The sequence below is a fragment of the Cervus elaphus genome, chromosome 9 (genome assembly GCF_910594005.1).
Source record: "Cervus elaphus chromosome 9, mCerEla1.1, whole genome shotgun sequence".
Lineage (NCBI taxonomy): Eukaryota > Metazoa > Chordata > Mammalia > Artiodactyla > Cervidae > Cervus > Cervus elaphus.
The window spans coordinates 52,414,702-52,434,291 of NC_057823.1; the positions used below are offsets into that span (position 1 = coordinate 52,414,702).

General features: G+C 52.1%; 1 protein-coding gene and 1 pseudogene across 3 annotated transcripts in view; one reads left to right on the forward strand and one right to left on the reverse strand.

The window, feature by feature from the left end:
* The window catches only part of NRG2 (neuregulin 2), a 256,782-nt gene that overhangs the window by 34,207 nt on the left and 202,985 nt on the right, over positions 1–19,590 (reverse strand). For all 3 annotated transcript variants that reach the window (XM_043912943.1, XM_043912941.1, XM_043912942.1), the window contains exons 3-4: positions 7,751–7,922; positions 226–344 (exon numbers count right to left, since the gene is read on the reverse strand). In XM_043912943.1, coding sequence (XP_043768878.1) covers positions 226–344; positions 7,751–7,922 — 291 coding nt within the window. The remainder of the gene's footprint in view (positions 1–225; positions 345–7,750; positions 7,923–19,590) is intronic.
* On the forward strand, positions 2,204–3,343 carry LOC122699149 (annotated as a pseudogene).

A 19,590-nucleotide genomic window follows, 5' to 3' on the forward strand; every position in this document is an offset into this window, starting at 1 on the left:
GGCGGCTCTTCCAGGTCCAGATAACAAAGCTAAACATTTATGCTTCGACTGCGTTTCCCTGAATCGGCTCAGATCTCGGGCCTTGATATGGCAGCAGCGGGAGGGAGGGGAGTCAAGTGCAAGATGGATCATGTGTGGGCCTCTTCTCCAGGGCTGGGGGCAGGGTGATAGGCTCCCCCCACAGGACCCCTCTAGGACCCTTCCCTTGGTTGGGGGACTACCTACCGCTGTTGACGAAGAGCCGGCCCCTGACGGTGTCCTTCCCAAGGATGTTCTCAGCCTCACAGACATACTCCCCAGCGTCCTCCAACTTCACCTTGTTGAACTGGAGTCGTGAGTTCTTTCTGGTTAGGGAGGGGATAAGATGGGGAGAACGTGAGCTCCCCGGCGGTCACCCAGCGGTCACCTCTCCCAGCATGGCCAGTGTCTGCGCAGGTGGATGGGAAGTAGGCTCCCGCAGACCAGCCAGTGCTGGGGTCTGGGTGGAATGCACAGTCTCTGGAGCGGGAGGGAGACCTGCATGCTCAGGAGAAACACAAATTCTAAGTCTATGGATCCTCGCATTCATCCCTTTTCCAGAACTGGACCTTCTTTGTAACCATTTTTCCAGGGCAGGAAACTGGCATCCTTTGGGAAGTCACAAGGACTTTAGCACCCTTCTCTCCAGCCCGCCGTGTCTCCCTGACCCTCTTCCAGCAGAGCAGCCACTAACTCACAGCCACCTCAGCCTTCCCTTAGAAGTGGCAGCCCCACCACTCTGGATAGATAAGGCCTGTCCCAGGTACCCAGAAAGGCCAATGCTCCATCAGGTTTCCAGGGCAACTGCGCCCAGCCTCCCAGTCCTCACCTGTGGCTCTCCCCTGCCTTGATGCTAGCCCTGCCACTAAGGGGCACTCTGTGGCCTCTTCAAAAGGTTTCACTTCATTTACTCAACAGATGTTTACTGAGTGCCCTCTGTGTGCTGGGGGCTTGGATATCTCAGGGAACAAAAAAGTCTTATCTTCAAGGCCTGACTTGACTCTCATGGCTAATCTGGAGGAGGACCAGGCAGGATTGATGGGAAAACTGAGTCCTTGAGGGGCTTCTGGACTTGTTTAAGAATGCCTGCCAGCAAAGCAAAGGCAGAGGTGAATGAGGAGCTGGAGCTGGTGAGGATGTGCGCCCCAGGCGGCTCATGGACTGTCTCCTGGAGCTTGATGCTCAGGCTAACGCCTCTGTGGAGGGCTTCGCACCCAGCCTTGCATGCCCAGAGCCATGGGGCCAGGCCTGGGCAGGGATTCCAGTGCTGTGTGTGACTCCAGGGCACCTGGCCTGGCCTGTCCTCTTCTTTCTGAAGACCATGCCAAACCTTTCCTTCCTTCCGTCGGCTTCCCTGCACTTGCCCGCAGGTGCCTGGGCTCTGCAGGATCTGTTCATACCTCTCACCCCTCCCTCTGCCCCAGTGCTCTTTGGGGCTAGTCTGAGCTCCGGATAAAACCCTGGGGACCCCAGGGGGAAACAAGAAGTAGCATGAAAATTTCTTAACATGATGTAACTTCCTCCTCTTAGTCCTGAGTTAAAAAAAAAAATCAGATTCCCAGAACATGCCTAGTGGGTTGCAGAGTGGTAGAATGGGAGCCAGCCCTGAAACCAGGGCTGGAGAAACAGAGCCATGAAGCTGATGGGGAAGGAGGGCAGTGAGCAGAGAAGCTGCACCAGGGACGGAGGAAGACGGCAAAATGACCCACATCCTTCCCTGTGCTGTGCTTTGGGGAACAGTCTCCTGAGCTCCTCCTCAGCCCCTGATGCTGGGCTCTTCCTGGACCTCCTAACTCTTGGATCCCCCAAACCAGCCTCCACGAGCCTATATAATCAAAAGGTCTCGTTTCTGTGGTGATGTCCACACCGATGATACAGTGAGAGCTGCCCGACTCCCTTCCACCCCTCCTGGCTCATGCTGGTCTCTGTCTCCTTGGCCTGTGTCTGCTTACAACCCTCTTCTGTCAGTTTGAGTTTCTTCTCTTCATTAAACAGAGCCCTGGAGGCCCCTCTGGCTACAACAACATCTCCTTCCTGGCTCCTGCCTAATTAGATGCCATGGAGCCCAGCTGCCCCAGGACCAGGCTTCTCCAGCTTCCTGGCCACCAGCTCTTCCTTAACACTAGATGAGCAGGGCAGGGGCTCACCTGGGGTCCTCAGGGTCAAGAAGGCATAGGGGAGAAGACGTACGGAAATGGCACCTCGCAAGAAGAAAGAAAAGAAGGAAAAATGGGTCATCAGCCTCGACCCTCAGGTGGCTGAAGGAGAAAACGTGTTTGGTGTGTGCCACATCTTTGCACCCTTCAGTGATACTTCTGTCCACATCACAGATCTTTCTGGCCAGGAAGCCATCTGCTGTGTAACTGGAAAGGAAGGTGAAGGCTGACCGAGGTGAGCTCTCTCCTTAGGCTGCCATGTTGGGTTTCCCGAATGTAGCCCAGAGATGCAAGGAGCTGGGCATCACTGCCCTTCACATCAAACTCCAGGTCACAGGAGGAAACAGGACAAGACTCCTGGACAGGGGGCCCAGTCACCCTTCAGAGCCCTTACCCCAGGGATGAAGATTGGGTGAACTGAGGAAGTCACCCTCACCCCCTCCAACAGCACCCACAGGAAGGGGGGGTCACCATCTGTGAACAGGACTCCTCAGATTATTGTGTTAATAAATTGCCTTGATGTTAAAAAAAAAAAAAAGTATAGAGGACACAGAGATGGACCCTCCTTGTCATCCACTCACAGTGAATACAAAGGAGTGACCCTTACACCACATCAAATGCAGAATAAGATGGAGCCAGGCTCACGGTTACCTGGAGGGATGGAAGCTAAAACCAGAAGGAAGGGCTTCCCGCATGGAGGGGTGTGACGTCTGTGGAAAGGCGGGGGTGTAGGGAGAGCCCCTCCCCTTTGAGGAACCAGAAATAGGCTAGGGGACAGAAACCAGGGCCCCAGGTTTGCTGATTGCAGGCATCTTGGTTTACCAGCTGTGTGATGATTGCCCCAGTTCCAGGAAGGTGGCCCCAGCCTGGCACAAAAGGTTCTGGGGTCAGAGCTGAAGGGCGGGGCTCTGCAGCTAAGGAGTAGGGCCACCACATTCTCGAGTGCTCACTCCTAGCTCCATCAGAAGCCCCAAGCACTCAGGACCCCCCTCCCACCTTCCTGGCAGGCCCAGTGTCCCCTTGCTAGGCTGACCCAGGTCTGCCCCTGTAATAGGCGCCCTCCTCACCTTCCTCAGCCAGTTTTCTGCTGGCAGGGACCAGGGATCTGGGCGGCTGCCTCTACCCGTCCGCACGTTTTCCCCAGCGCCTACCTCCTGCTGCCTGCCTGAGGGGCCTGTTCTAGCCTGCCCCTCATAAACAGGGGAACACATGGTTCCGCCGGGTAAGGGCTCCATGCCCAGGGCTGGGAAAGAGGGCTGTCTTCTCCGGGTACAGGAAGGCTGGGCTGAGACACCTCAGCGGGACTGCCCCAGAGAAAGGCGGAGCCTAGTGGGAGGGGTGTCTCCATAGACCCAGAGTGATATTAAGACAGTGTGGGTTGGGCAGAATGGAGCTCTGGGAGGGCTAGAGTGTGCCCTGTGGTGTGGGAAGAGGAAAGATGACTTTGCCAGAAAGGAGACTCCTGCCCCCAGCCCCCAAGTCTGGTGAAGTGTATGTGTAGAGCGGCGGTCCTCCGAGTCACACTGAGGGAATGGGAAATGACAGGGAGTAAGGCACTCTCCATCACGGCCCACTCTTCCAGCCCATCGGCTCACTGCAGGGAGCAGCCCGGGGGCAGGATGGGTGAAACCAGGCAGTTTCTGAAACACGGCCAAGAGGACAGGGTCCTGACACGAAGGGGGCAGGGGGCATACTCAGGCTGTCAGGGGGCCTTAGTACCCAGGAGGAGACCCAGAGGATACATCCAGGCCTTGTGTGGGGACTGGGTGCCCTATCTGTCTGCTGACACCAGGGCCTGACCAGGACAGTCACTTGTTCGAAGGCAAGGTCAATGCAACAGGTGTCCTGCCCAATCCTACATCCCCGGCACCCAGGAGAGGTGAGCAGATCCTGCAAGATCCTTGTCAGTTCACACTGGAAAGCAGATGACCTCCGCCAGGCGACACAAGAGACAGGGTGTGTCTGGGGGTGGTCTCAGAGGCTCTCACGCTGGGAGAAACAGCCTCCCACCATGTCGCGAAGCTGTGTCTAAGGCACCATGGGAGGAGATATGGGAGCTTGCTGGGGGCGCTCAGGAGGGTGACCCTGAGGGTGTGACATTTAAGCTGGGCCTTGGAGATTTTTGTGAAGGACAAGGTGAGAGGAGGGGGTGCTGCCAGCACAGGGAACAGTCTGGGCCCAAGTCTAGCAGTCAGAAGCACCAAGCGGGAGAACAGCGAGACGGTGAGTTACAGGCCAGGAAGGGGAGCATTAGAAGGGCCCCACGGCCTAGGCTGTCCCTGGCATATGGCCGACTCTCAAGATCTACCAAGTAAACGAATGAATGATCAGATATGTGCCCTGTTAGAAGGACCATCCCCTGTCAGAGTCAATGGGGTCAGTGAACCTGTGGACCTCTCGAACTGCAAACAAAACCAGGCACACGTTTTCTGAAGAAAGGGCAGAGGCCTTTATCAGACCCTCCACTAAAAGCTAGAAGAGAAACTTCGTGGAGGTGGGGACCATGTCTGCTCCAATCCTTGGTGTATTTCCGGCCTCTGGTAGAGTGCCTGGCACACAACTGCTGCTAAGCACACATACATGTGAAACAGAAATGAATTCACAAAGGGGCCTGTGGCCTAGAAAAGGTGGGGAATGGCCAAGAGTGAGACAGTGGAGGACAAGAGGCTGGAGGCAGGGAGAGCAGAAGTGGGCGGGGAGAAGGAGGCCTCCTTTCTGAGACGTGGTGTCCACCTGGAGGGGACGGCACGAGGGCAGGTACTGGGCAGCGGGCAGTCTGGTTTTGCCACAGCCGAGAGGGAAGTGCAGCGGGGCAAGGCAGGGCCAGAGAGGACAGGGGGAGAGGCAAGACCAGGGCGTTCTGGATTAGAGATGTCTGGGGCTTTTCCAGTAAGCAGCGGAGGTGACCTCTAAAAATAGTCTGCAATTCATTTGACCCAGAAATTCCCACAAAATCGTGCAAATCAAGAAGTTCCAATGTTTGTGTTCATTTTAAGAACACTCGTGAAGCCACCCAGGCTGTTAAGGGTATGCATATCCGAGAAGCCACCAAGTATCAGAAGGATGTCACGTTAAAGAAGCTCTATGTGCCATTCCATTGTTACAGTGGTGGAGTTGGTAGGTGTGCACAGGCCAAACATCAGGGCTGGACGCAGGGTCAGTGGCCCAAAAGGAGCACTGAATTTTTACTGCACGTGCTCAAAAACGCAGAGAGTAGTGCTGAACTTAAGGGCTTAGATGTAGATTCTCTGCTCATTGAGCACATCCAGGTGAACAAAGCCTCCAGCCTGTGGGGCAGGACTTAGAGAGCTCACCGTCAGATCAACCCATACATGAGCTCTCCCGGCCACACGGAGATGGTCCTCACTGGAAAAGAACAGATTGTTCCTAAACCAGAAGAGGAGGTTGCATGGAAGAAAAAGATATCCCAGAAGAAACTGAAGAAACAAAAACGTATGGCCCAGGAATACACACTGCTAAAAAAAAGAAAAAGCAAACAAAAGTGAAAAAACAAAAACAAAAGCAGATAAGCATGGGGAACCTCAGGGGTGGTATCTAGCTGGCAGTATGGATTTGGAACTCAGGAAAGGGAAAAAAAGCCATCAGACTAGAGATGGAGGCTTGGGGTCATAAGATAGGAGAGGGTGAATTCACCCATGGGTGGAGAGATCTGGGTGAAGAGCGAAGCCCCACACACAGGAAAGTTCCAGCATTCATGATGCCAGAGAGAAGGGGTTCAGAGGCACAAGAGGATGAGGAGGAGGAGCACAGGGGTAAGGAAGCAGGTGGCAGGGCCAACGGCTGCTGAGGGGCCTGGCAGCCGGGGGGCCCTGGGAGGGCCTGAGGTCACCGGGTCTGTCAAGAGCTGCAGCCGCAGAGAGTGTTGGGGTTGTGTTTACAGGGCAGGTTCCCGTAGAGCAGAGGTGTGGAGGACGAGCCAGTGTGGAGTCAGTGGGCTAGAAACTTCCTCCGCACGGTGGTGAAGGGCAGGAGTGATATGGGCAACAGTCGGGGGAGGAGGAACAGGAGAAGACGGCAACGTGGAGAGAGAGCTTTTAGAGGAGAAGCGGTGTTAGTGGTTTGTTGAGAGAGAGAGGGAGAATTCACCAAAGAGAGGAGTTTGTTGGTGGCCCAAGGGCTCTGAGGGTGCGTGTGCAGGAGGGTGTGGGTGAGCGTGAGGGTCATGTGTGGATCAGGAATGAGGGTGAAGATTGGCCACATTGTGGACTGTTTGAGCATAATGTGGACAGCAAGGAGCATCCCCTCTCCTGACTTCTGCTGTCTCAGGGAAGTGGGGGGGAGGCCACCTTCCAGAAAAACAGAACAGGAGGGAGACGGGCCCCAACAGCCTGGGAAGCCAGTCCACTCTTCTTTCCAGCTTGCAGCCAGGCATGGCGGGACAGTGGGAAGGGGTGAGGGGGCCTCAGAAGGTGACTTGATGGGCAACCTGAATTTCTTGCTAACTCCATTGACTGGTGACATCCCAGAAACCCTCCCAATTTCCCTTAGGAAGCAGTGTTTTTTTTTAGCTGTAAACCTTTGATCTGAACCCAAGCCTTCTTAAATCACTTTCTATTTTCTGCCTGGACCACTTTCCAGGGTGATAGGTCCTGTCTTTGCTCCCTGCTCATGGAAAGAGGGTCAGAAAACTGCAAGCATCGCCCAGACCTCTGACCCCTTCCCTTCACAGGTTCAGACATTAAGGAGGGTAGGATGTGTACATCCAGGGCATCCCAGCAAACCAGGAGCAGCTTGAGCCCAGACATTTTTTTCCATTGCTTTTGGTTGTGGGACAGGTTGGAGGGTCCTCTAAAACTATTTGCATTTTGGGGGGTGAGGAGGGAATGACAGCCCCTGGGGAGGAGCAGGAAAGGCTGGGGCGCCCCTCAGCCAGAGACAGAAGCCTACTGTGCCCTCAGAATCTGCAGAGCGGAGGCCAAGCTTGTTCTGCCTTCTGACAGCCCCTCAGGGGTTGTGAGAGGCAGGAGAGAGGTGAGGGGCTGCCCTGGGATCCTTGGCTTCTCTGTGCCTGCAGCCCGCTGTCTGACCAAGTTGGAAGAGAGACCACCTTCCACAGCCCAGAGACCCTAGACCTTTTGATTCTCTTCCCTGGAGCCTTGACTCAAAGACTGAAGACAATTTCCAAGTCACGGGGGAGCTGTCCAAGATTCCTCTGACACCAGTCAAAGCCATGGGCCCCTCCCCTCACCTGGCTCCCTGCTCAGTGACAGCTTGCTGAGCTGAGGAACTGGTGTATCATCACCTATGACCTCCTAGACACATTATAGATCAGAGTCCTTCACCAAAGACTGCCCAGTGGTGGGCTTCAGACCCTGCGAGTCCTTTGAAAAGTTTTATGGACAAGATAGGACTTCACAGCTAAAGTTGACTTTGACAATCTAATGGCCTTCAACCATCCAGGGATGTTAATTAAGTGGCTACCGTCTGCAAGACACTGGGGCAGAATGCCAGAGCTGGAAGGAGAAATTGGGAGCCACAAAAAAGGGGGATGGGAACTGGTTCTGTGCAGGAAGGAGGCAGGGTGGCTGGTGGCTGGAGGGAGGGATGTTGCTCACCTGCCATTGCCATACTTGATGCGGATGTCCCGGCTGCGGTTGAGCTCCTTGCCGTCCTTGAACCAGCGGTAGGAGGGCAGAGGGTTACCGGCTGCTGCCTCGCACTTCAGCGATTGCTTCTCACCCACCTGTCCCGTCTGGCTCTTCATCTTCTTCAGCTTGGGCCGAGTGGCTGTAGGGGTACAAGGCAGGAGTGAGTGTGGAGGTGGTGAGACAGTGCCAAGCATACACAGTGGGGAAAGGGCCACTGTTCTGGGCGAGGTGGGGTTTGATCCTGGGGAACCACCCTTCCTGGTGCCGTTTCCTAGTTCAAATCAACAAGTCTTCACCAAGGGTCTGTGATGCTGTCAGTGTGGGTACCACCAATGGAGAGTTTTCCTTCATGCCTGGAATGGTTTTCAGAGTTATATACACATTAACTGATGAAAATAACCCTGTGAGTTCACTGCAAGGATGAAATCCACTTACAGATAGGGAAAACTGAGGCTCAGAGTGAAGTCACTTCCCCAAGGGGATGGAGCTGGAATTCAAACTCAGGTCTCCTGGACTTCAGTGCTCATGATCTAATTCTAGTCCCAGACCTGCAGGCCCATGCTGGACCCAGAGACAGGTGGACCACAGTGACAGATACAGCTCCTGCCCTCAGGAAGTCCAGTCTGGCAGAGGAGCTGGAACCTGGCATCATAGCAATCATGGAGGCTTTGGGATGCTGAAGCCCAGAGGTGTGACCCCGGTGCAGCCTGGGGAACAGCTAACTCAGCTGAAAGCCAAAGGATGGGGGAGCTGGAAGGGAGGGAGGTGGTCCAGGCTGTGGTTTATCAGAATTGCAATGGTCGGTGAGGTGAGCTGACCTGTATGTGTGAAGTGGCATGGCTGTGTGTGGGGTGGGGCCGGCTAGACTGGGGGCATGGGCACAACCAGGGCTGCAGGGCTGCATATGTCAAGCTAAAAGGCTTCTCCTATTTGTCTTGAGCACCATTCTATTTCCACATGCCCCAGTCTCCCATGTTTCATCTCCTTGCTCCCCTCCCTCTCGGAGAAGGAACAACCTATTAAAAAAAGAAAAGAAAAAAGTACTCTGTTCTTAGGAAGGTGATGGCAAGCCCATGTTCCCTGCTGGGGTGTGTAATAATTCCACTGGGACAGCCCTCGGCGGGACACCAGTGCCTTTGTGTGTGCTCTCATTTGGTCACTGAACTCTGTAAGGCAAGCGTCATGCTGACTCAAAGGGTGATGATGACATTCAGGTTAAGAAACTTGGCCAAGGTCACATAGCCAGGCAGCCCAGAGCTGGGACCAAAGCCCAGGTTGCCTGGATGCGCAATGTGTCAGGGTTGCAGCTGGCTGGTGTCTGATTCCGTAGCCTCAGTATCTCTGTTTGAGGAACCTGGTTGAAGGTAGGGTCTGCTGGGGCCAGAGAGCTGTTTAGTGACAAACAGACCCCATGTAGGCCATTGGTCCGTCCCCCGCCACCTCAGAGCCACAGCTTGAGCTGGCCCTGGATAAAGACAGATGAGAGGGCCTGGCTATAGATGGGGGCCTCTCAGTGAACCTAACCCCGGGCTGCTGCTTTCAGTAGGGAGTAGATGAGACTGGGAGCTTTCCTGGTGGCTCAGCAGTGAAGAATCTGCCTGCAATGCAGGAGACACAGAAGACGTGGTTTCGATCCTTGGGTCGGGAAGATTCCCTGAAGGAGGGCATGGCAACCCACTCCAGTATTTTTGCTTGGGGAATCTCATGGACAGATGAGTCTGCCAGGCTACAGTCCCTGGGGTTGCAAAATGTTGGACATGACTGAAGCTACTAAGCATGCACACACAGAGAATGGGGTGCATGGAAAGAAAGGGATCCCAAAGCCTTAAAAATACAGTACATAGACTCAAACAATGGTGCATGTGAAATGATTTTGTTCATTTTTGAAACTTAAGAAACACAAATGGATAAAAGAAGAAACTAAAATCATCCATTATCCCAGAACTCATAAGCAAAACACACACATACCACCCCTACACATCTATTTTTAAACAAAGTGGGACCAGTGCCGGTAACATATTTCTTTGATTTAATGAAACACTATAAGCCTTTCACCTTGGCATTAAGTATTAATAACAAATAATTCCCAAATAATAACAAATAATTCCCAAGTTACAAGGCACTCATCTCCAGAGAGAGGATAAGAGATATTAATTAAGAAAATGGTTCCATGAGCAACTCAGTTTGGGAAACCTGCAGGTAAACATTAAAGCAGTCTCTTCGTCAGCTTCAGTATGATTCCCCAAGTAAGAGTCCTGGAGCTTTTTGGGGAACCCTTAGTAGCATTTCAAGGAAGTAAAGTTATTTGGAATAAGTTCCATAACCTAACTTGTGTGTGGGTGTATTTTATAGGTATATAAATATTTTAATAAATATTACATTCACATGATTTAAAATTCAAGGAGTGAAAAATGGTATGACTTAAACAAGTCTTCTGATTTCTGACCATGGCCACACAGTTGCCTTTCTAGGAGGCAATCAATTCTATCAGCTCCTTTTATATCCTTTCAGAGATCTTTTAAGCACAGACAAAACCCCCTAGGATTCACACACAGTTTTTTTCTGTAGCATCATTTTCAAGGTTACATAATACTCCTATATGGGTACACCATAATGTAACCAGTTCTTATTGTGGGGGAATTTAACATACAGTCTCCCCTGCCTCACTACACCTCATCACAAACAAGCCCAGAGGAATATTCTTGCAGCTCTATCCAGTGTATATATTCAGTGCTCATCATCCTTTGTATTGATACATATCCAGTGTTTTCTGCTGTATGGGCAGTGAGGCTCCTGACTCAGACTTCCTGAAGTCAAATCCAGGCTTTGCAACTTGTTAGTTCTATGCCTCTGTTGTCGTTGTTTAGTTGTTAAGTCGGGTCCGACTCTTTTGCGACCCCATGGACTATAGCCTGCCAGGCTCCTCTGTCCATGGGATTTCCCAGGCAAGAATACTGGAGTAGGTGGCCATTTCCTTCTCCAGGGGATCTTCCGGACTGAGGGATGGAACCTGCATCTTTTGCATTAGCAGGCGAGTTCTTTGCCATCTGAGCCACTAGAAGTCCTTAGGCCATTGTCTTAATCCTTCTGGGCCTCAGTTTCCTCAGAAGTGATAAAAACAGCTCCTACCTCATGGGATGATGACTAGGAGGATTATATGCGATAAGGCATGTAAAGCCTGGCATGCACAGAGCATTTAAGAAAGGTTGGCTATTACTGTTATTATTATTCACAATTATTTCCTAAGGCAATCTTCCTAAAAGTGGAATTGCTGCGTCAGAAAGGGGTGCGATCTTCCTTAGTTTTACATGTTGCCAAATTGTGTTCTGGAAAGGCTGCACCAGTTTGCTCTCCCACCAGTGAATGACAGTGCCTGTTTTTTCCACACGCTTACCAACACTAGGTATTATCATGTATTTAATCTCTGCCAATTAGCTAGGCAAAAGATGATGCCTCTTTGTTGTTTGATTTGCATTTTCTTGACTCCCCCTGGTGAAGCTGACTGCTTTTGCTAAGTGTATTGGCTCATTGTATTTCTTCTTTTTGAATTGCCTATTCTTGTCTGTACTGTTTTTCTATCTGGTGCTCATCTTCTTACTAATCTGTAAGAGTTCTTTATAAATATTAAGGCTGTTCACCTTTTGCTACAATATTTTCCTCTAATTATCTGCTTTTTACATTTTAAAATGCTAGTTTATTGTTTTGGGTTTTTTTTTTTTTTTTTTTTTTTGAGGTTTTGTGTGGTTTTTTGTGTGTGTGGAGGTTTTATGTGTTTCAATCTGTGGGACTTTCTGGAACTTCATTATTCTAATGTGACTGAAGCCCTGCCTCAGCACCCTTCCCCCTTGCCTACACCCCACCATCCTCCTACTGCTTGCTCTGGGGACCCCAGTCACTCCTTATCAATAATTGTCAACCCTAGATGCTAATGAGAACCAGATGATAGTAGTAGTGGTGAAAGTCACTCAGTTGTGTTTGACTCTTTGCGACCCCATGGACTGTACAGTCCATGGAATTCTCCAGGCCAGAACACTGGAGTGGGTGGCCTTTCCCTTCTCCAGGGGATCTTCCCAACCCAGGGATCGAACCCAGGTCTCCTGCATTGCAGGTGGATTCTTTACCAGCTGAGCTACAAGGGAAGCCCAAGAATACTGATGTGGGTAGCTTATCCCTTCTCCAGCAGATCTTCCCAACCCAGGAATCGAATCGGGATTTCCTGCATTGCAGGCGGATTCTTTACTAACTGAGCTATCAAGAACCAAATAGGAAGCTTTAACAAGTATGTCAGTGCCTGGGACGTTCTCCTGGACATTCTGAAGCAGGACCTGTGAGAGGGGGTCCAGGTATGCAGGTTTTAAAAGTCCATAATAAATATGTAACATACTCTAAGCAAAAGCACATAAATGTGGAGCTCAGTGTCTGGCTGCAAGATGAACACATCTTTACAGTTGGCTTGACTCCAAGGTTGGGTTGGCACCTAGTGATCTAACCTCTTGGTCACCTGGTGACCTGGTCACCCACAACTAGGCTCCACCCCCTTCTCATGAACCGAGGACACAGAGAGCTCTTCTCAGGTTCTGAGGTGCCTGCTTTCCTTGCTTGGAGACTGTTGATAGTCCCTGTAGTCCTGAGGTGAGGGAACCCCCTGACCCTCCCCTCCCGACCCAGGCCCCCTTCCTCTGAGCGAGCCGGGGTGGGGGATGGGGGGGTTATCTGGTGGGAAATGGCGGTGCTTCCTGACAGGAGTCCCGGTGCGGTACTGTGCCCTGAGCCCGTGCCTACTGCTTCACAGTGGCAGTGATGGTGGCACAGAGACTGGTCCAGAGACAGCAGGCATGACCCCAACTCAGAGGACCCAGGGAACAGGGGGCTTCAAGGTTGTTCCCTGCCACCGTGGGAAACCCAGGACAGCATTTCAGATCGTAAGGAGCCACCCCATCTAGTGAGACCCTTCTGTGATTCAGTTGCTTCTTGACAGTCTTCTTACTTCAGAACAACCCCATCTGGTTCTCCTGTTCCCCATTCATTCATTCATTTACCCTATTACATGCCAGGCACTGTCCTGGGTCCTGAGTGTACAGTAGTGAACAAGGCAGATAAGCTTCCTGCTCTTATGGAGCCTGCATTAGAGTGAGGAAAATATATAATAGCAAACAATCTCAGGAAACATGAGGCCAGAAGGAGCTCCCAGATAAAGGCTTTGAGGGGGGAATGAGCCTAGTGAATTTAAGGGATAATAAAGGCCTAGGTGGCTAAAAGATTCTGGAAGACAGGGGAGCCTTGAGAGTAGGCCTGGTGACTGACACGAAGCTGTGTGAGCGAGGATGAGAAGTCTGAGTTTGTTTTGTCTCCCCACCCCCGACTTCCTATGTGCCTACTAGAAAATTTTAAATTATCTATGTAGATCATATTATATTCCTATTAGCACTGTTCTAAAGGATGACAAAATAAAAACAACCACACATTTGAATCATGCTGTGTTCTTTATGAAGAATCTTCTTTTCTGTCTCTTAACGATTCCCCACAAGCATCCTCTGAAATACTGAGAACTATGTCTCCTTCTCTAGCAGAGTCCAATCCTGGTCCCTGTTCTCAGACATCTTAGTTCATGGCTCTTTGAAAGTCAAGGATGGGTGTTTTGAAAGGAAGAGGACCATAAGAACAGGCTGCACTTTTTTGCTTCAGGCAAGTCCCTTGGAGAGCCGGGTGGCAGCTCAGGAAGCACACCCTGCAGGTGGCACTGGGAACAATGCCCAGGGGACCCCTGCACCCTCACTCCTGGGCCTGGAGCCCTGTCAGGCTTTCTGCCACGAGGAGTGTGGACAACCTGGCCAATATGGCCCTGCAGCTTTGTAGATGTGATGGAAGGTATCAGAACTTACAGGCTGGGGAATGACATGGTCTTACTTTCCTTTCTGCATTTTAAGTTTGTTCTAATCCTGAGCTGCCATTGCTTCTCCCACTGCATCCCATGGATTCAGTACCAGATGTTGCGGACACCTGGGACAAGGTTAAGAGGCTGTGGACACAGCAGATCTTTGAAGGGCTGAAGACGGAGCTCACGGGGCATCAGACATGAGGGGGCCAGCTCCAGCCTTGGCCTGGGCACCCTCTCTGAGTGGGGTCTGGTATTGTTTGGATGTCTTTTATGGCCCAGGGCCCAGAGGGCAATGCTAGTTTGTGGTATGGGGACCACTGCACTGTGTCTCTAGAGTGTCGGGGTCAGAGCTGAACCAAGCAGAGACTTCCTGGGGTGGAATGGATCTGTCAGGAAAAAAGCTGAGGCAACCCAACTGCATTCATGGAGTGCTGTGTGCCAGACAGAAATGACCTAGCCTCTTGTGGAGTAACCGCTCCCACCCACCAAGGAGCTTAGCTTGTCCCTCTCTGGTACTGTTTTGTTACATAAGAAATACATTTTTGTTGTAGAAAAATTACACAATACAAGGGAAGAGAAAAGCACATTTTGATCCTTTCAGTTACCATCAGAAAGAAAACCACTGACAACATTTCCAAATACCTCATGCAAGATTTTTCTTTTGAAAACATTTTATATCCCAGTTTTCTTGGTTAGCATATTATAAAGGCATATCCCCAAATCTAGAAATACAGATCTAAATTATTTTTAAGGCTGCATAATATTTCATTGTTCAGATGAATCTGTTTGTCTCCAACGTTCTGCTGATATTAACAATACTGTCATAAACTTCTCTATAAATTCAGCTTTGCGGCTAAAGGGAGGGGGTGTCACAGTCCTGAGAGTCTGTGAATATTTCCCCACAAAGAGAGGAAATCCTCAAAGGCCTAGCACGCAGGAAAGTGGACAGATGAGAGGCATTAGGTAGAACAAGAGGGAAATCTGTGCTCAAAAGAAGGGAGTGGAGATTCCCAACACCCTGCTTCCCCGGGGCTGTGCCTTCCCCAGGGGAGGGGCGGGCAGCATGCTGATGGCCTAGGTGGTCCTTGGGTGGTAGTTAGCCTGCCCTTCATGCCCCTAATGTCTCCTCCGCAGACCAAGCCCTGAGCTCCCATCCTCCTTGAGGGGTCACTTTGTTCACTTCCTAGTCCTGCCACTTACAGACCACCTAAACAGCAGGACTTGGGCTTCCCAGGTGGCTCAGTGGTAAAGAATCTGCCTATCAATACAGGAGACATTGGTTCAATCCCTGAGTCAAGAAGACCCCCTGCAGAAGGGCATGGCAACCCACTCCAGTATTTTTGCCTGGAGAATCCCATGGACAGAGGACCCTGGCAGGCTACAGTCAATGGGATGGAGAGAGACACAATTTAGCTGCTGAACAACAACCAAAGAGCAGGACTAGGGCTCTCAGGGTGTGGAGGTATGGGGAGAGCTCCTCTGGCAGTTTTCTAACAAGAGGAAAGTCTCTCAAGAATGACCCATGGGTGCATGATAAGTCTCTTTAGTTGTGTCCGACTCTTTGCGACCCTATGAACTGTAGCCTGCCAGTCCTCTGTCCACGGGATTCTCCAGGCAAGAATTTTGGAGTGGGTTGCCACTCCCTCCTCCAGGGCTCTTCCAGACCCAGGGATCTAACTCATGTCTCCTGCATTGGCAGGCTGTTTTTGTTTTTTGTTTTTTTTTTACCACTAGCACCACCTGGAAAGCCCCAAGGATGACCCAGGTCTCCACAAAAAGACCTCCCTTGAGGAGGGGTCCTGTAAAACGTGCAGGCACAGCTCAGTTGCCACAGTTGGGCCGTGGTTATGTGGGGGCTTCTGATTTCTCATCACCTGATGCCAAGCCAGGGTGTCTGGCCCACATCTGTATGACAGGGAGTCCCCAGAAAGAACCTCACTGAGGTTCTGAAGATAACACCAGTATGGACTACCAGGAGTGCTCCTTTTCTACATCCCAGCCCCAAGGCCAGGCAGTACCGCTGCTGCCAGCAGCTTGACCTCATTCCTCTCGGCAGTGGGCGGTGGGTGCGGAGCCTGCAGAGATCTGAGAGCAAGACAGACGCCCGGGACAGGGCCAGGCAGCCCAGCCAGGAGGACCTGGCCCGGCCTTCCTCCCGACAACCAGGGGGCAGGGGCAGCGGGCTCTTGAAAAGGTTAATGATCCTCACCTCATGACTAAGGCTGAGCAGTCCCCTTTGTGGGGCAACACCTAGAGACAATGTGGCCAGCCTGCCTGGCATCAAAGTCTCCCACTGGCCTGCTGCTGGCGGACTGTGGGCCAGCCCCCTCCCCACCCCTCTCCCACCCAAAGAATGACTGCGACCTATGGGAGGTTAATTACAGACTCCAAGTTCAAATGAGGAAGAAAGAAGAAACAACAACAACTGAAAACACAGCTGGTTTAAGGGAGCACAGAGCGCCTGCACTGAAACAGGCCATCAGGTATCTCTCGCCGGGGCCGATGGCAGAGCCATTTGGTATCCACAGGCCAGGCTTCACAAGGGGAATGCGACTCACTGGGCCTTTTGGCTTTCCCTGAGCCATCTTTCCTCAGCCAACCATGCCCAGCCTGGTGCCTGGGCTTGGCCTGCCCTCTTCTCACATCATTCAACAAATGTCTACCTCAGTCCCTGTGATGTACCAGGCACCTACCAGCCATCAGGGACATGGTGCTGAGCAAGGGAATGGGGCCGCTGCTGTCGGGCATCACTGAACTGGAAGTGGGCAGAGCCTCCCTGGGTGCGCCTGTGAAAGCCAGACCAGACCCAACAGGCTGTTAGCTCGGCAGGCCAGGGGCCTGGCACCTCAACTGTAAGGCGAAGAAGAGGGGCCAGGGCTGGCTGGGGATGAAGCTAGAGCGGGGAGGCAGATGCTGGTCCATGAGTGAGGGTAAGAAGGGGAGGACATGAGGCTTGGCAGTTCCAAGACCAACAGGACGGTTCCTGCCTTAAAGCCTCATCTGCCCATCCAGAAGTACCCACCCACTGATACCCAACCTGACAGTGTGACGTCAGGGCGAGAACAGGCCCAGCCCGACCACCAGGGCTGACACTGTGTCCATCCCGGCCCCCAGCCCCCTCCCCCAGAAGCCTGGCAGCCTCACAGAAACGCCATCTCCTGGGGACCCTCCTAAGACAGGGATGCTCAGCCCTGGGAGTCAGGCTGGTATACCCTGCAGTTCCTCACGTAGGCCCAGGGCTGAGATGTGGGGACATGAGCTGCAGAGATGGGGGGCTGCGGGGGACGTCACCTATGTCTGGGGAGACTGCACATGTTCACAGAGCAGAGCCACCACTTGCTGGGGTTGTACACAGCTACCCAGCATGGATGTACGGAGTCCCTGGTTCTTACCAGTACTTAGGGCACAGGCCAGACACCTAGAGTTGGCACAGAGGAGGCCATGCTAACAGAGGAGACACCACACATCTCCCAATTCTCCAGCTGTCTGCCTGTGAGTAAGGAGTTTAGCCTTTCTGGGTCTCAGTTAACTCATCTATAAACCACACTCTGCCTGTTTTAGAGGCTGGGGTAAGAGAACGCTCTCTACGGAGGGATGGAAGAGACTACCATCTCTCTGACTTATGGAGGCAGAGGGAGGGACAAAGCAGAGATGACAGTCTGGGGAGGCCTTTACCAATTGCCCAACTCTGCTTAATCGCCTCACTGGAAAAGGATGGGCCCTGGCCTCGGAGAACCCTCTGGAGAAGGCCTAAGGGACTAGGCCATCCCTTGCTTGAGGAAGGCAGAGAGAGAGAGCTGAGGAAGGGATCCCAGAGCCCTGTTCCTCTCTGGGACAGGTCTGCACTTCCCACCTCATCAGCCTGTCTGGAGAAAGTTGTTCCTGAGGCTCCAAGTCAGGGGAAAATGAAGTGGGAGTGGAGAAAGGGGAGTTACTTTATACACCAGACAAGACTGGCTTCTCAAATTGGGTTGCAATGCAAAGCCGCACGATGACCTCAGGGCCTCTTTCTGAAGGGTTTGCCAAGCTCATTAGTAAGGAAAAGCAGCATCTTTGTATTAAACAAACAGACCTATGATGGAGTACAATGTCAAGTTCATGTGGATTCTTAAGATAAAACAAAAATACAGGAAATCAGAGAAATGTTGGGTTTTGGGGGAAAGGTCTTAGTTCGCCTCATACAGGTAAAGCCTACATGTGCACCAAATGTAGATGCCTCAGTGGGTGCGGGGGGCCCATGTTGCCAAAGGCCTGGCCACCCTCCCTGCAAGTTATCCTTGGAGAGTCTTTGCCTCTGGAGTCTGGGAGAGCTGAGATGCAGTCCTTGTGGTCCAGATTAGTGAGACAGAGTGGGGTTGGAAAGAACTTACCCTAAAACAAATGCTGCCTGGATCTTCAGTCACTAGCTCATGCACAGCATGTGGAAAACCAGTTTCTCCATTTTTTTCCTCCAGAGACTGTTCTTTATCCTGGGTTCCCTCTTTCAGTCACCTTGTCATCTGTGACAACTCTGTGTTTCTCTTGACCTTCCCCAATGGTGGACACCAATCACCTTCCACCAAGCCTCACACTCATAACCCTCCATTGTCTGGGGTTCCGGTGACACTGCTCCTCAGCCCCCAGCACCACTCCACTAGCAGAGGACATGGGGAAGATTCACCTCTGCGTGCCTCTCCAACACTCAGAAACCTTCTTTGGCTCCTTGATGTCTGTAGAAGGGAGGCTGCTGGTCTGCCTTGGCTGGAAGCCAGGGCCTTCAGAGGGAGCTTGCTCGGTCAGTGAATGGACCCCAACCCATCCCTGTAGGAATTGTATATTCCAGGCTGATCCCCAAAAGAACTTGCTCTGTATTCTGCCTGCCCCCATGCCCTCTGTGCATGCCCCCCACCCCCACCATGTCTTTCCCCACAGAAGCACCACTGAGAGTGTCAGAGGCTGGAGGTCAGACTGGTCTCGGCTTACATTCTGGTCTGCCCAGTGTCCTGTATAACTAGACAAGTTACTTAACCTCTCTGAGACTTTAGTTCCTTGTCTGTAAAACAGAGATAATCTCACCCACCTCTTAAGATTGTGGTGTGAATTGAATGGGGATAATGAATGTCAAGAATTTAGCACAGTGCCTGGAAAAGAGAGACAGCTCAACAACTGGCAGTTCTTCTTAATCTAAATCCCTTGAGATCACCTCAGATGCCACCGCCTTCTCTAATCCACCCAGCCTCCACCTCGCACAGACTCTCTGCCCTACAGGGTGGCTTTCTACCTTGGAGGAACCTGGGTTCTTATCTTTCTAGACTATGGGGCCCTTGGGGAGGGGACATGTAGGAACATAGCTAGATTCCTGGTGTCTGGCACCAAGCAGGCACTCGCTCACTGATCACTGGCCCAACAGATGAATTAATGATGTAAGGCTGGGCTGTGACAGATGAGGTCTCACAGTGGTCCAGATCAAGACCGCTGCCAGCACTTGGGAGGGTGGAGTCCTTTGATGGCTAATCCCAGGGCTCTTTCCCACCCAATGCTCCTCCACAGCTCGGTCCTTGCCTTCCCCCTCGGCCAAAACAGGGACCTGCCCTAGGACCACAGAGCAGATGGCGTAGTCAGGGCCTCGTTGAAAGACTACGCACTCAGCCACCAGGCTGCTTGAGTGCTGAGGGGCCCGTGGCCATGGGCAGGGGGCTCAGTCAGGGCAGCCTCTTGCCATGAGACTGCTCCTCCTCAAATCAGAGAAGGTGCCAGAGCTGTGCATGTATAGGGGTGAAAGAGCTTGTTAACAGCCTCCTTCACGGGTTCACTCAACCATGTGCCAGGTCCTCACTTCAGGAGCTGAGGGTCATGTAACACAGTCTCCCTGGTGGGGATTCTAGCTGAGTGGGGGCACTGTGATGGGGGGGCCACTGGGAGCTGTGGGGACACAGACATACACCTCCCT